This window comes from Cricetulus griseus, chromosome 6, assembly GCF_003668045.3.
Source record: "Cricetulus griseus strain 17A/GY chromosome 6, alternate assembly CriGri-PICRH-1.0, whole genome shotgun sequence".
In the NCBI taxonomy this organism is placed as follows: domain Eukaryota; kingdom Metazoa; phylum Chordata; class Mammalia; order Rodentia; family Cricetidae; genus Cricetulus; species Cricetulus griseus.
The window spans coordinates 101,491,980-101,515,184 of record NC_048599.1 but is presented as its reverse complement, the minus strand read 5'-3'; the positions used below and the strand labels follow the sequence as shown (position 1 = coordinate 101,515,184).

The 23,205-nt window shown below is 40.0% G+C and overlaps 1 protein-coding gene across 5 annotated transcripts in view; it reads right to left on the bottom strand.

The window, feature by feature from the left end:
- The window catches only part of Chn1 (chimerin 1), a 156,661-nt gene that overhangs the window by 16,424 nt on the left and 117,032 nt on the right, over positions 1–23,205 (bottom strand). For all 5 annotated transcript variants that reach the window (XM_035446737.1, XM_035446738.1, XM_035446739.1 and 2 more), the window contains 3 exons: positions 10,593–10,677; positions 1,787–1,960; positions 883–960 (listed from right to left, as the gene is read on the bottom strand). In XM_035446737.1, coding sequence (XP_035302628.1) covers positions 883–960; positions 1,787–1,960; positions 10,593–10,677 — 337 coding nt within the window. The remainder of the gene's footprint in view (positions 1–882; positions 961–1,786; positions 1,961–10,592; positions 10,678–23,205) is intronic.

Below are 23,205 nucleotides of genomic sequence, written 5' to 3'. Positions count from 1 at the left end.
CAGAATGGGTTCAGACAGGGTTTCTCTGTGTAGCCCTGGCAGTCCTGGAACTCACTCTAAAGACCACCTGCCTCCCGAGTGCTGGGAATAAATGTGTGCTCTACCACACCCAGCACCAATCAAACCTTAAATGTTTATTTTTAAAGTCCAATTAAACTGGGCATATTCCTGCAAATCCCAGCACTTGGAAGCAGAGGCAGGAGGATCTCAAGTTTGAGGCCATGCAGAGCTACAAGCAAGATCTTACCTCACCCCTCTGCATGATGCAGAACAAAATAAACAACCAACGGACTCCCACAGCAGGCAGGACTCAGGCCAGAACTTCAGCTTCCCTCAGCTTCTGGCTCCTGTGTGTGAGTCAGTCACACAGAGGCCTGAGAACTGTAGTTCACAGGAGGGCTGAGTGGACTAACTCCAGCTGGGGCAGGTGAGACGGTTACATCTTCTCCCGCCTTTTCTGTGGTTTTGGTAAATTTAACTCATTTCTCTTTGTGATAAATTTGGACCAGTCTTAGATATTCAAATGCTGATGATACAGATAAGCTTCGGGTTTCCTTCTCAACATTAAAATTGACGGGTTAAGGCAGCTGATGCAAAGACAAGAAACTGTAAGTTGAATTTTGTTGTTGTTTGTTAAGCTTAGTCTTTTTGAGACAGGCTGTGCTCAAATTCACTGTGTACCAAACATGACCTTCAACACCTGATCCTTCTGCTTCTATCTCTCAATTGTTGGGCTCACAGGTATGTGCCACTGTGCCTATCAGACTCTTTGGCAGAATATGGTAATCACCAGTCATTTAGAAAATTAAGAGTAGCATAAGAAATTGTGACTTTTTTGCATAGTATGACCATCTGAAGTTAATGTCTATGCTAAAAACATACCTCTATCAAAAGCCATCTTGACATCTTCAATTAGGTCACTGAATCCTGATACTCGGTACAGTCCTTCAGAATTAAGACCTGAAAATAAATCATGGAAACTAATTTTCTATTAATTCACATTTTTCTTCACATTTTAATTTTTCTTCATACTTCAAGCTGGACAAACGATGTATTAGAAAAAAATACTAAGACACACACAATTGGAAGCCTTTCCCTACTTTCCTCCTGAAAAGAATCTGTTTCACTCAGTTTTCACTCCTGACCCACTGTCACCTGGATATTTATAATTTGGCCATCATGTTGCCTAATTAGATCAGGTAACATTAAATCTTAAGGGAAATCGTTCATCACCCAATTCTATCATAAAGTCTTTTACATAACAGAAGACCTAGAGAGCCTGCACCAGCAGGCCTGTGGCAGTTTTCCCAAGTGGGTAAGAATAATTAGGGTGCAGCTCAGGTTTTTGGTCTTTGTGTTTTAATAGGTCATTTCTGCCTTTGCTTCTTGGCCTGAGTAGAATTTAAAACCTGAAAAGTGAATCCATCTCTTCCCAGAGATCTTTGTAGACTGCAGGTATCATCCATTAATGTAACCTAAATATTACTTTCCATAACGGGTTAAATGTTCCTGGAAATCAAGCTGTTTGCTTATTAGTACACAGCAGACTTGGAGAGCACACATTTTCTGACACCATTCTCTCCCATCACTGTCACTGAATACAAGAGCAGCACCAGATGAGGCACCAGAAGGGAGGGAGTAGAGGCCAGAGCAGCCTGGACCAGAAACCCTTCACCTTCGGACTTAATCTCCCTGTACTGGAAACCCCTCACCTTCGGACTTAATCTCCCTGTACTGGAAACCCCTCACCTTCGGACTTAATCTCCCTGGACTGGAAACCCCTCACCTCTGGACTCGATCTCCCTGATGCACATGTCTACCACCATTGGCCGCTTGGTGATGTGCGCTTTGACGAGCGTTGTCAGGTCACAGCTGTACACCTTCTTCACATGCTTCAGGTCTGGCTTACAGTCATTTGGGACCATCTTAGAACACTGCTTGTGAACATTCAACCCACAATCTGTGAAAAGAATGAAGGTAAAAGTCATGATGATTTTCACTCTGGGCATTCTAGAAAAGTGTGGTTAGATCTTGGAGGCCAGAATTTTCTTTCTTTTTGAGACAGAGTCTCACTATGGACCCCTGGTGGATCTGGAACTCTCTACATAGACTAGGCTGGCCTCCAGATATCTAGCTGCCTCTGCCTCCTGAATTCTGAGACTAAAGACATGTGCCACCACTTTTGAAGAGGCTAGGATTATTGCTAACAAGAATTCTTGTTGATAAGAATAACTTAATTATTTGACTTTCTGAATGACCCCAGAAGAAGCAAAAACAAAATCAAGATATATTCCCTACACTAAAACCAGTAAGAGTTAAATAATTATACATAATAGAATATCACATCAACAATGCTAAGATTTGAGTATGTTTGTTTTTGTCAAAATTCTTATGACACATTGAAAGGCATGGCCTTTTGGGAGGTGTTGGGCCCTTTACACAATTGGCTAGTGTTACTATGAAGAGGCCTGTGGGAGAGGGTTCTCTTTTCTGTCTTTTCTTGACTTTCCACTCTGACCTGGAGGATACAGCCAAGAGCCCCTACCAAGTGCTGGTACCCTGAACTCTCTACCTAAGAACTCTGGTATATCTAACACTTGTTCTTTGTATATTATCTAGTAGGAGGTTCTTTGATATAGTGGCACAGCTCAAGAAAATTTACATCTACTGTATCACTTGATATACGTGGAATTGGACATTCAAAATAAGAGTATTCAAAGTCTTAAAATAAACCTGTTCTTAATTATAACTATTCACAACCCCTTTTTAAAGGTAAGAGTACATATAATTTCTTGGGTAGTCTAAAATAGTCATTACCATTCTTTTTACTATGATCCATAGCTAACATTTATGGAGGACTTAATATTATTGCCAAGTGCCTTGTCTTTATTATTTCCTTTAAAACCACAAAGATTTATCAAATAGCTACTTTTTCTTCTCATTTCCTATTTATATCTGAAAAAACCAAGTTAAGGAATTTATCCAAGGTACACAGTGGAGCTGGAACTCCACCCTACAGGTGACTGGAGCCCTCAAGTCCCCATGTCAGATTGCCTCTATTGAAGTTACTCCTCTGGTTTTGCAGGGCTGTAACATCTTGGGCACCAGAACTCAAGAACTTCTTGGTTAATATTTGAGATCCCTTTTCAATAACAAGAGTACAATGAAGTTTTATAATGGATGAAGAAGAACAAAAGTGTTCTGCTAAATGAGACTCAAGTGATAAAATATACTGAATAAATAATTCAACTAAAACAAATGCCATCTTTATGTTTTTTAAAAAATAACCTTTCTATTTGTTAATACTCTTACCAGGACTACTTACAAAACTAGTTTAAATGAAGCAGATGCAGTTCATGGCCAGGCCTTAGTGAAATCATCTTGAGAAACCGAGAATGCCTTGGCAGCTGCCTTGGCTCTTGGGCAGTTTCATTTTGCTGTCATCTGCAGCATGAAGGGGAGGGAGAGTGACATTCCTAGAAATGTCACTACTGAGCAGATGCACTATAAGGAGCTGGGTTCTTGCATATGTGGGCCTAAGTGAACATCCCAGAGAGGACAACACCACTGTGAGTCACATCAAACACTGTCACTGCTTGGGATAGAAAGGTTTCCTGACCAAAGGCCTCAATCTGCCACTTGAAGAAATGAAGCAGCACTAATGACTGCACGACCAAAACTGAAACCCCTCTCCATATCTTACACACCACGAGGGATTTCTAATTTGACCATAAGGGAAACCAGTGGCCACACATACAGTGAAAAGATCTCTTTCCTCCAAACACACAGTGAAAAGACCTCTTTCCTCCAACCATTCGAAAGTTCTGGAGGACTTGTAAAATCTGATGTTTGTTCTAAAAATCTATGTAACCTGGAGTGAGGTATCACACTCTCTGTGTTTAGTTATATAAAACAGTAAGAACTGTGCTTCGTTTTAGCTTGTGCAAGCCTTGTTGTTCCTGTATGTACAGAGTTCTGGGTAGTAATGTGTACTGACTGATGTTAGAGCCTTTTCAAGGCAATGCTGCAAAGTGTGTTGCAGGCATTGTCATAACCCGCTGAAGGTCAGAGGCTAAACAGAACTCAAAGTCCTAAGATGGGTCTGAGTAACTGGAGTTGTAGACTTCATATCTACACTGTTCTTCATATACTACATTTAGAGAAAAGCATCTTCAAGTAATTAAATGCATAATTTCTCTCTGAATTCACCAAATTTGGTGATTTTTCAAGTAATTTGCCTTTAAGGTATTTTACCAGTCTCTCACTCTACGCTCTGAGATCTCAGTAGCGAATACTCACCCTTCCTTTCCTGTGGGTACCTCAGGCCCTGTTCTCATGGGTAATGGTGGTGGGCTCCCACCCTCCCACAGGTCAGGCAGGTTCTCTGTCATTCATTGCCATCCTTTTCAGTTGACTTTACATATTTTCCCCACATGCTTGAACTGTGTAACATCTGGGCTTCAGCTTCACAGATTCCTTCTTGTGTCCTGCTGCTTGTCCATTGCCCAGGTATCCTCTCAGGTATCAGTGTCCAGTTGCCAAGATTTTCTTCAGTTCTTTTTACAGCAGTATTTCTTTTCTGATATTCCTCTCTCTCTCTCTCTCTCTCTCTCTCCCTCTCCCTCTCTCTCTCTTTTGAGGCAGGGTTTCTCTGTGGCTTTGGAACCTGTCCTGGAACTAGCTCTTGTAGACCAGGCTGGTCTTGAACTCACAGAGATCTGCCTGCCTCTGCCTCCTGAGTGCTGGGACTCACTCCTCCTTGCCCACAACATACCACACACTCTGAGTACTTCTTCGGCACCGATAATGATTTGTCTGCTTTCAGTTTTTTGTTCAATAATGTAGATCATACCTGTCTATATTCTTGAGTTTTTAAAAAAAGTTGCTATATTTCACCTTTACCAGTCTTGCAATTATCTGTGCCTGAAAAGCAGCAATTAAAATCTAGACATTATATTCTTGTTTCTTAATTATTTAAATATGAATATTCACAAAATGTACATTACCATAATTCTGTTACCCCTTAACTACCATTAGAATGTAAATGAATTATGTTAATTATTTACTTCAAAACATGGGTCTCTGTGCTTTCTAGAAGCGCAACATGCATGTGTATAGAGAAGTCAGTGCATATAAAACCAGATAGCCTGAATTCAGTAGTCTAAGTAACATATGTGTTTTATGAAAATGCAGAATAAAGTGTAATGTGGATTCTTTATTGCTTGTTCCCTGTCTTTGTTATATATTTCTTTTTCTTTTTTTAATTTTCTGAGACAGGGTTTCTCTCTGTAGTCTTGGCTGTCCTGGAACTCACTCTGTAGACCAGACTGGTCTCAAACTCAGAGATTCACCTGCCTCTTCCTCCCAAGTGGTGGGATTAAAGGTATACCCTACCACCGTCTGGCAATGTTGTATATTTCTTCAGAAACTGGAGGATGAAATGTAGTTTAATAACAAAATTAACCTACAAAACCAAGAGATATAGAAAATGATATCTTTGGACTTATCTTCCATTTATAGTGCAATATCTTCCAGAGGAACAGAACAATATATGACTTAAGTAAATATGTATAAAAAATAAAGTCTTTTTTTTTTTTTATTTTTGAGACATAGCCTCTCTGTGTAGCTCTGACTGTCCTGGAATTCACTCTGTATACCAGGCTTGCCTCAAACTCACAGAGATCCACCTGCCTCTGCCTCCTGAGTGCTGGGATTAAAGGCTTAATGGCAGACCGAAATATTGTGTGCTGATATATTTTTTCAGAGCATGTCTCGGGCAGCTTTACTGCATTGTGAACTCAAGAATATAAAAGGATGCTGTATCTTCTGTGTTTTGCCTGCAATTATATCTGTGCATCATTTGCATGCTTTGTGCCAAGGAAACCAAAAGAGTGGGGGCCAGATTCTCTAGAACTGGAGTTACAGATGGTTGTAAGTCACCATGGGAATTGGTCCTCTGGAAGAACAGCCAGTGCTCTTAACCACCGAGCCATCTCTCCAGCTCCTGATGCTGTATTTTATGTTGCCTTACCCTGCCTTCCAAAGGACTTCCTATCCAACCTTGTTAGAAGTTTGGTCTTTGAAATTAATCCTATACTTTTATATTGTTCAAATAGGATAAAGAATATTTGTTTAGTAAACATTTCATTGTCTTTAAGTTCCTAAATCTGAGCTCAGTCATTGCTTGGTGTAGTTTAGATGACTGCAGCCAGATGGTGGTGCTGCAGCATTTAATCCCAGCACTTGTGAGGCAGAGACAGATGGATCTCTGTGAGTTCAAGGCAGCCAGGTCTACAGAACGAGTACCAGGACAGCTATGGCTACACAGAGAAGCCTTGTCTCGAAAAACCAAAAGATGACTGCAAACTTTCAAAGGAAAAATGTAAGACTGTTGGTGTCATACGCGTTTTGATATGTGGATGTATCAAGTTTTACGCTTGGGTTTCCATTTTGAGATTATACATGGGGAAGGATACGAAGAAACATATTTTTCTCCTTTCTGTAGCACTGAAGACTGAACCAGGGCTTCGTGTATGCTGGGCAAGTGCCTACCACTGAACTACAGCTGCATCCAATAAATTATATTGTTAAATGTAACTCTCTGGTATTTTCCACTATGAAAGATTTTCATTATTTTTAATTGTGTATATGTGTGTCTGTGTGTGGGTAGGTACATTTTCCTGCAGGTGCTTGCAGAGGCCAGAGGTGTTGGATGCCCCTGGAACTGGAATTATAGGCAGTTGGGAACCCTGATGTGAGTGCTAGGAGCTCAGGCCCTCTGCAAGAGCAGTGCAGGCTCTTAACTGCTGAGCCATCCTCCCTTCCAATTCCTTCCCCTATTGAAAGTCAGTATCTCACATTCTAATAGGCATCACAAGTCAATATTTTCATAAGCAAGTTAAGAGAAATGGCTTATGCCTTGGAATATTTATGAAAATATTACTTTCAACCAAAAGAAGCCACATGAGACTTTTTAAAGGGATTCTTCAAATTCTCAGCAACGTTTAAGGAAAATAACTACTGTTATGTGTAGCCAGTTGAGGCACTAATAAAAACAGAGGTTATTCTTTCCTCACACCTAAAGTTCTGTATACTTAAAACGACTTTTGTTATTAGGAGAAAAACTGCTATGTCTTGTTTGAGGGCAGAAATGACAGTAATAGTGATGAAAATCTTCGTAGTTTAAACAAGGCTGAAATGTCTGCTATAAAACAAGCATCATCCTTCCTTTTTCTTAGAATATTCTGGCAAGGCTAAAATAAACACAACTTAGGAATTCTAGTAGAGTAATTTCTTTGGGGGGGAATAACATATCCTGGAAGAGGGACATCTGATGAACTTCAGTGATTACATAATGATAGCAGAACCTAGAAACTTACATTTTATGATTTTAAAAAGTTTGGGAAAATTAATTGTTTGAATACGCATCCTTTGTGTGTGTGTGTGTGTGTGTGTGTGTGTGTGTGTGTGTGTGTGTGTGTGTACACATGTGCACCTGTGCATGATTTATTTATTGTCAGATCTTGCTATAAAATCCAGACTGGTTTTGAACTCATAATCCTTCTGACTTTATCTCAAGTGCTGTACAGGCATATCTACAAAGTTCCCGGTGTCTCCCAAAAAGAGACTATTATTCCACCTATCACAGTGAGTCTGTGCTCTCTATAATCTTCATTCTTTGAATTCTTTGAATTTTAGATAAAGTAGGGGACTCCAAGGCCAGATGAGCAGAAGAGTCCTAGAGTGACTTTAGATCTAAAATCCTCACTTTCAATACAAATGTAATTGGTTATGAAAACAGAACTAACGTGAGTCTAACTGTTGTTGGGTTTTTTTTGTTGTTGTTGTTTGTGTTTTTTTTTTTTTTCTTTAAAGAAGAGTGTCACTGTGTAGCTCTGGCTGACTTGGAACTCACTATGTAGACCACGCTGGCCTAGATTCTGGTCTCTGCATCCTGAGTGCTGGAAGGCGACATCTATCAAAGCAGATAGCTAACTTATAAAAATTATTTTTGTTTTCTGAAGATGAGCATGGTAGGTTTGTGGAGTTTTTGTTGTTTTTAAGGCAGAGTCTCTAGTAGTCTAGGCTTACTTGAGCTTCCTATGTAGGTGAGAATGAGCCTGAAATCCTGACCTTGCTTCCACCTCACAAGTGCTGGAATTACAACCCTGCACACTATACCTGGTTTTTAAAAAAAAGTGTGCTGGGGAGTGAACCATGTGAGGCAAACACTCTGCTGAGGCACGTCTCCAGCCCCTCCCTCGGTATTGAAAACACAGGCTGACATGTGCTTACATTAGGTAACATTTTAAAGGACAGAATGAAACGTCTCCAGGCTTTTCTTTTAGCTTTTGCCCTTTACTTACGGTAAGAGATGGAGGCTATACATGTGGGGCTGGGAGGTAGAGTTAAATCATTTTATTTCTCCTTGCTTACGTTATCACTAAAAGTTATCCCAAGGCATTTTTTCCAAATACAATGTTGGGACTGTAGCATATTGCCACATACACTTCAGACACAGTGGGTGTGGTTTTTGTTGGTGGCTGACAGGATTCTCATGTATATGGCGTTCACTCTTTCAAAAGGTAAATGGTACATATCATTAATTCATAGAAAACCTTATGTTAGTGACTGTCAGATGCTAGGAAACTCTCTCAGTGGTCAAGGGTGTCTCACAAAAGGCAAATGAGGCTGACTAAGACCCTTACTCCTTGAGCAGGTGACCCTGCTGTGGACGGAGTGTGTCATCTGCCTTTGAACAACCATGCAGACCCGTAGCTCCCAACCTGTGGGTTAACCTACCCTTTCAAAGGGGTTGCATATCAGAGAAGTGACTTGGATATATGCAATACATACTGTGCTTTGCTACTCTTAAGAAAATGCAACTTAGTAACACATAAAAATGCATATAATACACAATAAAAATACTCAATTTGAAAACCAGATAAGAGAAATTAGGGTATTTAAGGTGGTAATTCTGACTGTTGTCATTTTGGAATAATTTACTCTTTTTTCAAAATATATTTTTTGTTTCCACACTGATTGTTTTTTTAAAGATTTATTTGTCATGTATACAGTGCTCTGCCTGTATGCATGACTGCAGGCCAGAAGAGGGCACCAGATCTCGTTGTAGATGGTTGCGAGCCACCATGTGGTTGCTAGGAATTGAACTCAGGGCCTCTGGAAGAGCAGCCAGTGCTCTTAACCTCTGAGCCATCTCTCCAACCCCTAATTTACTCTTAATATACTTCAGGAAAAAAAAAAGTCAGGGTCTTATGTATCTCAGGCTGGCCTTGAACTCACGAATTGGCTGCATATAATCTTGAACATCTGATCCTCCTGCTGTCACCTCCAGAGTGCTAAATTCCATGTGTTTGGCACCATGCCTAATTTTTGAGATTGTAAGGATTGACACCAGGCTTTGAGCATGTTAAGCAAGTACTCTACCAACTGAGCCACAGTTCCAGCCGTTAGCATATATTTGAGTAAAAAGCTTTAAGCTAAAAGGCATGGAAGAAGGTATTTTAGTTTTAAAAACTAAACAGCAGAACTTTAACAATCAAATATAACATATTTAATATTTAGATCAAATACCACGATTTAAAATTTAAATAATAATTAAGGCCATGCTAATATGTAGTCTGGATAAATGAGTAGTATTGAGAATAGTGGCTGTATACAAATAAATTTTTACATGATGAGAATAATTATTTCATTTCCCAAACTATATAAAATTCCTGAAGTGTGTATGTGTGGATATACACACACTGGTAGGACAAAGAAAATTATATTTATTTAGAGCTATTAGGATCCCAATTTTGGAAAACAGTTTTAAATTGTCTTAAAAATGTGTTTTCACATGTTAAGATTTTTTAATTTAAATGTAGATTTATTTATTTTATGTGTATGAGTGCTCTGCTTACATATATGTCTGTGCACTACATGTGTACCTGATACACACAGAGTTCAGAAGATGGCATCAGATCCACTGGAACTGGAGATTCAGATGGTTGTGAGTCACCATGTGGGTTCTGGGAACTGAACCTAGGTCCTTTGCAAGAACAACAAGTGCTCTCGACCTTCTGAGTCAACTCTCTAGCCTATTGCATTGAGTATTTCTTTATGGTAAAAGTTTCTAAATGGGGACCTAAAGTACCATTATCATTTTTCACAAAAGGATTTGTCACATTGAACATCTTTGTGCAGCAAAGGGAAAATATTAATGATTAGGGGGTTTCCAGAATTTGGTAATCATCTTTGAGAATAAATTTGCAGACTTTTTACAGCTTTGACTTCGATAAAAAAATTTTAGTAAGGACAATTCAGCCTAACAAGTCAGCCTTAAAATTCAGTTTCCAAGGCAACAATCATATGTCCTGGCACATTGCTTAAAAAAAGCACTATAGACGCAGTTAGTGCAACACCAAGGGCAAGTGGTGAATATAACTGACGTGTTTTTGTCTTCTGAAACAAGCTGGCCTCTTCCTTTTCAGGGGACTGATTTACACATATCCCTACCGCTCTGCGCATCAGACAAAAACCCGGTCTTCAGGTGGCTGCTGACACAATGGGGAGAGAAGAAAGGCTCTTACCTGCACATTTTACTCCCTGAGCAATGAGGCCCCACATGAAATTGGCACAGTATTCACACCAGTGTGGCCCTCGGAACGTATGGACCTGAAAAAAAGAATGGAGCAAAGTGGAGAAAGGGGAGACATCCATGAGGAGGTTGTGTATCAATCAAGGCAGCATTATACAAGCCACACTGAGCTGAAGATGCAGCATGGCTACATTTAGAAAAATTGACTGAGTTGAACTGACAAGTGACATTTTTTCAGAGCTTTAGTTCTTCTTTTAGAAGTGATGACACATCAAATCAATAGATTGCAATTTCCTTTTGGTAACAATTTCTACCATGGAATTTTCCAATGAGTCATCTCCTCAGGCACAAGTAACCTCTTTGACACTGACATGCATGTCTCAGTGTGATGGCTGGAAGGCTAAGAAGAAGGGTTGGCAATGTCTTAAGTCTGTAAAGACTTTGTCAGATAATCCATTTTCTTTGGTAAAATGGGTTATATACATTAAAGTGACACTGGTTGCAACCGAATCATCAAAAAGGGCCAATTCTTCAAAATATTTTATATTTACTGTGTTAACAAACACATTTTAGTACCTATAAAAGCTACAGTCAATGAGAAACTGGAAGCTGGCATTTCAGGCCTGTGACATCGCATTGGCTCCCATAGACTTTCATGCATAGGAAAGGTAAAGTATTTTAATGCCGGTGAAAAATATTACTGGAATAGTGAAGCCATGAACCTGAACCCTACACATTAAACAATAAAATTAGGAAATCTTGCCTGGTATGGTGGCACATGCTTTTAATCCCAGCACCAGGGAAGCAGAGGCAGGTGGCTCTCTCTATGAGTTTGAGGTCAGCAAGGGCTGTATGGTGAAATGAGAGGGAGTGGGGGACAGAGAGGAGAGAGAGGAGAGACAGAGGAGAGACAGAGACAGACAGACAGACAGAGAGAGAGAGAGAGAGAGAGAGAGAGAGAGAGAGAGAGAGAGAGAGAGAATGAATATATTACCAATTTTGGGCAAATTCTGGTTGAAAGTGCAATAGGAAAATAGCAAAAAAGGAAGTCAACTGATTTAAAGCCAGTTAGACTTAATTAAGGTCATTCCCTCCTGCAGGACACAGAAAACACAGAGAAAAATCACTAAGTATGATGATTTCAATGCAGAGATCTAACAGAACAGTTCTGTGAAGAGTAAAATGCAACTAAGAATGTCATTTTTCATAACTGTGATATTAGCCGACTTGACTGGGTCTCAGAAACAAAGTAATGACTCTGGTATATGTATGTATATTTATACATTTTCAAGCGTAAGATGTCACATGCATAACATATTTCATTTAGAAAAACTATACTGATTGAATCATTAAACACCACTGACTATAAAATAAAGCTCAACTTCAAAGACATTGTAATATGAAATAAGATGTCTCTAATACAGTCAGTGAAATATGGTATATCAGAATTCTGGCACAAATATAGAACTGGTACAGATATCCCCATGAGGCAGCAGTAGATAGTCCACAGTTCACTCCAGGTATATGTTTGTGATTATAGCAAGCAAGCTTGAAGACCAGGTTTCATGTTCACTCTGAAAACCAGGCCATAATTTCCTTTATATATTTTTATGAAAAGGGTCAGGAATACAATACACACTTGCCCCTGCTTGTCTGTGTTCCTCAGAATGAACAAAACTGGATGAACCACACTCACTCTGTGAAGTAGACTACTGGTATGGACTCACACCAAGAGGTGAAGATGATGAAATCACTACAGCATCCTCAAGTTACTTTGGAGAAAGTATTTGGATACAAATCAGCCCACAGGTTGCTGGGTCTCATGGTAAGTATGTATCACTCAGATGAGTGATATAGATGAGTAAAAATGGATGGGAATATGGAGGAAGGCCCAAGAAATACTTTATACCTGCCACTTTCCTTGTGGTGAAGCATCTGAAATTACAATGGGGAACAAATAGTAGATAGTGTTTTGTTTATTACTTGAACACAAGAGCACTAACTACCAATGTTAGTACAGTCCATTTCTCCCTCCTGAGAGCAGTGGTGAATGTGGCATTTAAAAGTCACAGGGCATCTGTTCATATGACACATAATGAAGAAAAAGTTTTAACTGTGCAGGCCCCATGCTCTCTAATCAGATTGCACGTGTATATCAGAAAGCAGCTGTTACGGAATTATTACTCATACACTTCAGGCTGCCACAGATTTTTTAAAATAAAGGCATTTTGAACCATTTGTGGCTATTATATTCTAAAAATTGTTAAGAAGTAGCTTGCAAAGCCCCCAGGAAATTGCCTTAGAAACATTAGCAGCTAGCTTAACTTCTTATATAGTGCAGTTAACTAGATTTCCTGTTGACTTTTTATATATAAAATTCACACACCTTACATTATTTCCTTCATTCTGTGATCATAGTGACTCAACAACAGTGTGTGTGTGTGTGTGTGTGTGTGTGTGTGTGTGTGTGTGTGTAGGAGCCAGGCTAATTACAACAGTTTAAGATCTGATGTGTGGGGTACAAAGGCAGAGAGAGCCAGTCAGGTTGGAAGAGATAAGATGGCTGGGAGAAAGAGGTCAGTGACTGGACAGGTTCCTTAGGGTTAAATGGAGATAGGATCAGAGTTAGCTGGAAAGGAAGAACAGGAAGGGCCACACCCCCTTCCTTGGGTCTCAGGTAGCACAGGCTGATAATGAATGTTGCTAAGGCTGACCTTGAACTCCTGACCCTTCTACCTTCATTTTCCAAGTGCTGGGATTATAGGCAGGTACTACCTGATTTAAGAAAAACCTTTAATGTTTTACAGCACAATAGGGAAATTATAGCCAACAACGATTAGCTGTATATTTTAAAATAGCTAGTATATAAAATTTTGAAAGTTATCAACACAAGGAAACAATAAATGTTTGAAAAAGGTTGATGCCATTACCCTGGTCTGGTCATTACACTTGTGTTGAAAATTACACTGTGTCCCTAAAGAATACATAACCATGTGTCAATGAAAAGAAACAGCCCTTCATCTTTATAGAGCCTAGCACAATACAAACAGGTGGTATTTACTGCACACAATTCTACAGTTAATGCCATCTGCTAACAATTTCACTAGAAACAGTTGTATTTTAATGATGTTTTAAAAAGGAGATAATCAAAATGTAATTCATGTTCTACTATAACTGAGAAGTCAAAAGTGGCATTGCTTAGGAAGGGACTAAGAAGGAAGGAGAAAGTGGAGGACAGGTCTGAAGTGGGTTACAAAAGGCTTTGGCAAGAAGCCCAAGACGACAATAGTTAGGACCTTTAGGTTTCATAAATGCTAATATACCAGGGTAACAATCTAACCCCAGCCCATTTGCTTGTTTGCCTATTTTTAAAGACAGGGTCTTTCTCTAGAGCTCAGGCTGGCCTTGCACATCTGATCCTCCCACCTCAGCCTCCTCATGCTATCTGTTATTATCGGCATAGGCCACCATGCCCACCTGACAACAGTGAGTAACTTTTGCCTGGAATGCTCTACCCTATGAATAGTAGATGCCCATCAAAGACCAGCAACCGGGCAGTACTTAGGGAATAAATATACAACCAAAAGTTGTGCATTATGCAACAATGCCATTTTCAGAGTTTTCACTATAATGTCTGAAGTTTTTTCTTTCCTATCTTCGCCGATGCTGCCAGATTTTTCCTTCTTCACCCCTGTTCCCTTTCTTTTGTTCTTTTTGTATTTTTCTTTTTGTTTCTGAGACAGGGTTTCTCTATAGCTTTGGAGGATGTACTGGAACTAGCTCTTGTAGATTAGGCTGGTCTCGAACTCACAGAGATCTGCCTGCCTCTGCCTCTGCCTCTGCCTCCCAAGTGCTGGGACTAAAGGTATGCACCCCCACCACATGGCTTCCCCTGTTCCCTTTCTTAATTCCTGATTCTTAGTTGCTGTCCTGGTTAGGTTTTGTCTTGTTTGCTAATTCCACACAAACCTAGACATATGTAGGAAGAAGATATCTTAATTGAAAAATAAAAATGCCTCCACAAGATCGGCCTGTAGGGCATTTTCTTAGCTAATATTTGATGTGGGAGGGCTCTGCTCATTGTGAGCAGTGCTACCCCTGGGCAAGTGGTCCTGGGTTATATAAGCAGGCTGAGCAAGTTATGGTGAGCAAGCCAGTAAGGAGTGTTCCTCCATGGCCTCTGCATCAGTTCCAGGCTGACTTGCTTTGATGAAGAACTGTGATGTGGAAAGGTAAGCTGAATAAACCCTGTGCTCTCTAAGTTCCCTTTTTGATTATGGTGTTTATCACAGCAATAGAAACCCTGACTAAGACCACAGTAGACTAGGAAATCTAACAACAGAATTTTGTTAGGAGTGAATATAAACAAGGATTTTCTTTTAAAGTTTTATGTGTATGGTGTTCTGCCTGCATTTTATACCTGTGCATCAGCTGTGTGCCTGAAGAGGCCACAAGGGGGAGTGAGATCCTCTGCAACAGGAGTTTTGGACTGTTGATAGCCACCACATGGGTGCTGAGAATCAAACCCAGTTCTCCAGGGAGTGCTCTTTTTTTTTTTTTTAAATCATTAATCATTTGTTTATTCATCCACACAAAAAGCTCCTATTGAATTCTACATATGGGGATCCCAAAGTAATATGTAAATCTTTATTTGAATTACAATCAAGATTGAATTACATGACGATCCCAGTTCCCTTCTCCCTCCCTTCCTCCCCTACCACGCCCCCCACTAAAATCCTACCTGTCATATGTTCTTTCTTCTAATCTACACCTGACTCAAATTTCTGCTTCCTCATGACCTCTGCATCCTTCCTTTTCTTCAGGGAGTGCTCTTAACAGCTGAGCCATCTCTCCAGCTTGCCTTGAAAGCCTTTAAGCATACAAAAACTTTTGCCTTTTTCTGAGTTTTAGACAATTGAGCAGATTGAAGTGATCTTGTGATGAATGAGAGACTTCAATGCCATCTTACTTTGGCTCCTCCAAGTGGAATCCAACCTCTACTTTCTGTCAGACCATAAACACACACACACACACACACACACACACACACACACACACACACACACACACACACACCCCACACTCGCGCGCACTTTGTAAAGAGTAAGGGGGCAGATTTCTTTATAAACAGTGCTACTTGAAACGAAACTAATACCAGAAATGATGCCTTTGGAGATTCTTTGGTGAGATAGTTCGAAGGAGCAGTCTCTGGCAGTATGGGACATTATAAGTTGGGAAGGCCCCCTGGTAAGAGGACATGGAACTATTTTTCCTAGGCTACATCTAAAGCTGTTGGTTCATTTTGACAAGTCAAAGTGACAGAGTACATGGCATGACACACTCCCTAAAGAACAAACAGCACGATCAACTAGTTTTAAAGCCCTTTTCTCTTTTGCTTCTGGAAAAAAAGAAGTTATTACCATTCCATATACAATTACTTTTCACCTGTGAACTACTCCTTTCACGTTAATTGCTCTGTTTAAACAGTAAGATGGAACTAATTAGTGAACCCCAATAAAGTCTTATCTTTGAAGGCACCAGCCAAAGCCAGGCTGAAAAGGACACAGAGGGTGTGAGATGGGAGGTATGTTGGGGGCAACAGCCAGTGTCACATCATCTTCCAGGCAAGGACCTTGGTGGACAGTGAAGCCATCCTCTGGGGTGTGCTGTAATGAAATACCTGCTTCTCACCATGTTCACAGGATTTACAACTCCACTTTGAATACTAATAACAGAAACAGCAAAAAAGAAATTCACTCCACTGGAAGATAAAGAACACTCAGCAGCATCCCCCTGATGCCTCTCAGGCAAATACTCTCTCTTTAGAAACAGTAATAAAGGCAATGGCCTTGTAAACCACAGTGGAAGTGACAAGAACATTAGGGCAGTGAGCATTTGCTGGTGAAGGTGACAATGACATTTCAGCAGCAGCCTTCTCATTTGGGTGGCTCTGATGACTCAGTCCTCCAGCATGGTACTGGGCAACAAAAGAAGGGAACAGATGATGACAGTCAAATGGAAGGAACACAGAAATGTAGACAGCCAGGCACAAAAGGCCATTTCTTCTGCACTCCTCATTTTTATGATTTAGTGAAACTATAATAAACATTTTTAAAATGTTAAAAAGTAAGATCACTTGATATGAAATTTATAATCTTAGTATTAATTTGATTACTTGTGTTAAAGTGTATACATGTATACAGCTATATATATATATATATATATATATATATATATATATAGCTGTAAAGAGATGCATATCATATCAGCTGTGAACATTAGCAGTAAATACATGAATTTGTACAGAGTCTCTTGCAAACAAAGGTAGGGTTGTAATTAAAATAGTAGGGCCTTTAGTATCAATACAATACCTTCTTGCCTGTTATTTAGTCAAATCTAGTCAAAACTGCCTTCAAACTCTTGAGAAAAATCTATAGAGTAACATTTGGGTCGAGTTAAGCCACCAACACTGTCATTGGCCACTTTGGTGGAAAAGATTGATAACCTTTTCCAATTTTCCTTTTTGTGACCTCATCTTGGAAGAGAGAAGGGTATGGGGCTCTTGCTGAAGCAATTTCAATCAATAGTAGAAGCGAGCTAAGTACCTGGGGGATGACAAGTCAGTGGCCAGCAGCAAACAGAAATCAGGAAGACATGGGACAGCTGGTGAGGGGCCTAGGTGCAGATGACCTCTACAGTTGGCTGTTGAACAGATAATTACACAGGGGGCTAGGGTTTGCAGGGTCTGCACCAGGTTATACCCAACTGCACAAATGGTGAACATACACAGAGCATCATTCTGGTCAGTATGACAAAGGAAAGAAGATTGATGACTTTCTATTTCAAGAATGGGAAAACTGTTCAAAACTGAGAGAAGTACAATAAAAGTCCCTCCAGACCCATGGTTATCATACCCAAATAAATAATGTACTGGCCTATAAGTAACAAGCTACAGGGAAAGCTGGTACAGTATGGCAGCCTATGGCAGTCAACCTTGCTTTTCCAGAAGGACAACTGTAGGGGCAAGACAGTCTCTCAGCTCTGCTCCCACACGATAAGCACCATAAAAATAGGTTCTATTAAATGGCATATGAAACAGTACTTTGAATATGGAGACAAGTAGTAAATTATTATTAATCTTATTCATAAGAATCATTTCCTGAGCTAGGGAGATGCTGAGTTGGTAAAGTGTTTGCTGTGTTGTTCTGTTCAGTCTCTAGATCCATGTGAAAAATCCAGGTATGGTGGCATGCATGCGGTGACAGACAGTGCTGTGGGATTTACTGGGGCTTACTGGGTTGCCAGCCTGGCCACACAGGTGAGTTTTAGGCCAAGAGGGAGACTAGGTCTTAAAACAAAAACCAAAACAACCTAAAACAAGGTGGATAGCATCTGAAGAATGACACCTGAGGTTGGCTTTTAGCCCCCACATGCATATGCACACACCTCTACACACATCTGCACATTCATACACACACACACACACACACACACACACACACACACACACACACACACACATTCACTCACCATAACCAATACAAGGTATTAAGATTTGAATTTCTTTATGAATTCCAGCCAGTCAACCAGTTATTCTGTCTGTCTACCGACTAATCCTGAGAGACAGTTGTTGCTATGTATGCAGTTCAGGCTTACCTGGAACTTAATCTGTAGCCCAGGCTGGCCTTGGCTTCCTAACTTTCTGTTCTCTCTACTAAATGTTAGGATTACAGGTATTATCATCCTTATCTTTTTGTCCATTTTTTCATCACACTACAAGGTATGGTGATCCATGCAGATCTGAGTTTGAGGCCAACATGGTCTACAAAGTGACTTCCAGGACAGCTAGGACTATACAGGGAGATCCTATCTCGAACAAAAGAAAACAAAAATAAAAAAGTAAAACAACAAATATAACCAAACCACTTTTCATTTCAAAATGTGGAATTTTAAAGCTTATATTTTCCATCCTATTCTCCTGATAGTGTTCCCTCTAAATTGATCATGCTCAGGTTGAAGAATGTCAGATGTTATGGATGGCACAACAGCTAGGGGTACAGCCAAGCCTGACCACCAGAATCTGATCCCAGGACCCACATGGTAGAAGGAGAGACTGTCCACCCATACCATGGCATTCAAATGTCTCTGACCCTTAGCATAAAATAAATGTAACATTAAAAGAAAAAAAAAAAAACAATGTATGGGGCTAGAGGGATGGCTCAGCAGCTAAGAGCACTGTTTGATTTTTCAGAGGACCAGGGTTCAATTCCAAGCACCACATGGCAGCTCACAAGTGTCTGTAACTCCAGCTCCAGGGAATCTAACATCCCTACAAACATGTACATGCAGGGAAACCACCAATACACATAAAATAAAAATATATAAATCATTTAAAAATCCAAAATAATATCAGAAAACAATAGTCTATTTTGAGAGTTCAATTCAGTGGTAAAACTGAACACAGTAATCAATATTTTTTTAAAAACCAGTCTTTTAGTTACAATTATAAGTATAATAAGAAGAGAAAAGAAAGGAAAATCACAACCAGTAAAAAACAGAGTTGTGGAGTCCAGTCCAAACTGACTCATCTACAAACACTGGTCCTGTTCAAGGGTCATTGCAGAAGAGGAGTCATGACTAGTAACAGCCAGAACAGAGAGTTTGCTGTGAGATTGTGTCTCCTAGAAATGTCATAGAACCTACACCATGAAATATCACCAACATGGCTGACTAAACATGACCTGGATTAGGACAATATCAATAGACATACTACCGTGGGTCAGGGAGGGGGATTCAGGAGGCCTTAACCCTAGAAAGAACATGAGAAAGAAAGTGAGAAACAGTCTTCCTGATGGAGGAGCACACCACTTGGTTATAGAATACCAAAAGGTCAGCCCTGAGAACATACAGACAAATAACATTATACAGACTGGGGAGGTTGTATTTAGGAACACACACACTCAAACACATACATACACACAAACACACACACACCCTAACATACAGATGTAGCAATAAGCATATGCATAAATATAACAACAATTAAAAAGAGGCCATAAATTTGAAAGAAGAAGGGGATGGTTTACATGGGAGGGGTTGGAGGGAGAAAAGGGAAGTGGGAGCCAGAAACAAGCATAGAAAACACAGCTAGAAATATCAGAGAGCCCTTTAAAATAGACAGGGTTTTGATTCTTGACTTTTGAGGTTGGGATTTTGTTTGTTTTTGTGAGAAGAGCATGAAATCTGTCATGTTAAATATTAAATGTGCTATTAACTAGGAACCATTGACTAGCTAGCAGTGTCATTAACTAGGTACAGTTGACTTGTTAACAGCACTGTAAACTAGGCACAAACAAAATAATAGATCAGCAGAAACTTTACCACTTTTCTGGCCTCCCAGGCCCTGGCAGCCAGTCTCTGTTTCTATGAATTGAATTATTTGAAATTCCACACATAAATGGACGTGTAATTTGTCTTGCTGGACAAATTGTGTTTCACTTAGCACAATGTCAGGTTCATCTATATGGATGGAAAAGTTCTCCCTTTCTAAAAGCTAAATATTCCTGTGCTGGTTAGTTTCTGTCAAGCAGAAGTGTGATGTTCCACAACCATTTCACATCATAGTCACATACTAAACACTGAATTCTGGGAAAGAGGGCATTAGTAAAGCATTTTAACATCCATGTTCATGCATAACACATCATGTTCTCCTTACTCTTCTCACTGTATTGGTATTTGCTTCCCAAGGACTATGTGACAACTATCCTACCCTTTGCATGTCTGGCAGGGTGGTGCACATGTGGGAGCTGCTCACAAACACTGGAGAGATGTAGAGAACATGGAGGAAATGGAGAACATGCCAGGAAAGCTGAAGTACTCTCCTTTCAGATCTGAGAAATACTGTGGCCAATATGTTTCAAGATTGCTAATGTGCTTCTCTTTTAGTATGTTTAACAGTGACTTACCATGGGTACACTGGAGTAGATCTTTTCTGGGTCACATGGACATGGGAGGGACTTTTACAAACAAGAGCACGTTTCTAAGACATATCTGTCCTAATGAGATCATTTTAAGAACAGTATTCTAGCAAACATGCGTGTGACAATAAAAAAAAAAATTGTCATATACCCTCACGAAAGGTAATTTGTACCAGGAAAGGCAGTATCAACAAGGGAAGTAAAATTGTGGAAATTGGGAAAATAAAACCAGATTTCAAAATATCTTAGGACTAATGGAGAGATGGATCAGTGGTTAAGTACTCTGACAGTTCTTGCAGAGGACCCAGATTCAGTTCTCAGCTCCCAAAGCAGATGGCTCACAACTGCTAGTAAATGCCTGTAACTTTAGTTCTGGGGGCCTCTTCTGGCCTCTGTGGGCTCTGTACTTATGTGGTGCATAAACATATAAGGAGGCACTTACAGAAACACATGAAATAAAAATAAATCTTTAAAAGCAATGGTTTGTGAGATTATGAATGTAACGTGTTGCTTCTGAGTTAGGTAGAATAACTCTTACCCTATGAAATGGCTATGAACTATAATACAATTATGCACAAGCCACCACGGCTCCTTGTGAAATGCTTCTTTCTGGGTTAATAATGACAGGCACAATCTTTCTGATCACCATAATGGCCTAGACTTGCACTTGGGGTGTCAGAACCAGGTCCTCAGCATTTAAACCATTAGCGAGGTGGAGTGAGGTGAGAGGGCTGCAGTGCTGGGGCAGCAGAGAGGCCAGCACAGAAAAGTGCAACGAGCCTTCCAGACAGCAGAGGCAGAAGGCAGAGGCAGAGTCATGTCTGCTCATTACTTTGGGGTCTCACAACATCTGGTAAGCACTATGCCAGGTCTTACAGGCACCTTATAGGTGATTTTTCCAGCCTCCCAGTTTCTTCTCATCAGTCCTTTCCCTGTCTAACTGCAGAGGCAGAGAGAACCCCATTATGTACTGATCTTGGCTATTTTTGTCGTCTTTGGCCCACATTCAAAGTGAGGAGAGGAGGACTGTGCTTAATATAAAATATACATTGCAGTTCCTTTAACCTCTTGTTTGCAGAACAACTATTCCTTCAAAATCTCACGTGGGATACTCCGTGTTCATGTCCATAAAGAACAGTGCATTACTGCAGAACTTAATGAGATGCTAACCACACGAATGAAGACAAGGCAAGAGGAGCTGGAGTTTGAGGCCAGCCTGGGCTACATAATAAGTTCAAGGCCAGACTGGGCTATATAGTTATACTCTCATAAAATTAAAAAAACCCACAGAGATTAAAGCATGATGTTATCATAGTTTTTGTTTCATTTTCAAAAGTATGTAATTTGGTGAATATAAAACAATACAGGTACTCAGAAGGATCTTGTATGAAGATTTCCTGCTGTCATGAGAATTGGTTTCAAAATAACAGGTCCACTATGTTACACTGTGTGCTCAGTCAGTCATTCAGTCAACACTTCTTAAACATGTACTAGCTGCTAGCACTTTACCACATATGGCAAAGAGGGAAAGAACGCAAAGTAGGAAAACATGGCAACACGGTTAATAGCCAGCACAGGGGTCAATCACTGAACGTAATATTCCACTCTTGTTTCAAGAAACAAAATTCCTCTCAGATATGTATCAAATGGAAGAGTAGATGGCCCAGATCTGTGTGTGTCCTAGGAGGGAGAAGAAAGACCTTTTCAGCAGGGGTGTGGCCACTGCTGCCCTTCTGGTCACCAAGAGGCAGGACACTGTCTGCTGATCATGGGCTTATTATTTCTTCATCTGACAGGTCCTGAATCACCAACCTTATTATGTAAGGCACCTGCTATGGTGTTATTTGAATTATATCACCAATTCACACTTTGGGATTCATGCCTGCACGTGGCAACATTAAATCTATTAATACCTAACACCTTCCGTCAGCATGCAGAAAGCAAGTAGTACATGGAACTAAAATCAACCACTTACCTCCTTAGTGAATAAACCAGAGTCATATCATAAAATACATATTCACTATGATTTCTCTGTGCAGCGCTAAGGATTGAGTTTGGGTCTCGCACATGCTGAGCAGGTGCTCTACCACTCAACTATGCCCTAGCTTTATAACTGCTAATATGCTTTTCTTTAACTATTTCAGTTGCCTGCTTAGCCAGGTTTCTGTTATTCTGTCTACTCTTGATTTTTATGTTATACAAATTTTTGAATTAAGCAACTACCTAGACAAAACATTTCATAACTCAACTAGGAGGGAATAAAACATGAAGAAGATTTCATTGTATTCTGTGGTACATGAAAAACTCAAATATGCTTATGTAAACCCCACTGTGCTGGGAGCTGAGTGGGAGACCACAGGATCATCCAAGGCTCTCCGCCATGCTGTGATCTCTACTGCTAAGAGGAAGTCAGGATTAATTAAATGATGTAAATCCAGAAAAAATACTCCATCAGAGAAAATATGTCATAATAAAAGCAGAGGCTACCATGTGCTTACATGGACCAGGAACTTAAGTTTTCTACTACAGAAGAGAGGTTTAGAGATACTGAGCATTCAGGCCAATTAAGAAATGGTGCACATCACAAGCAGATGCCTGAGGGCAAAGGCTGAGTCCCATATTCTTCCC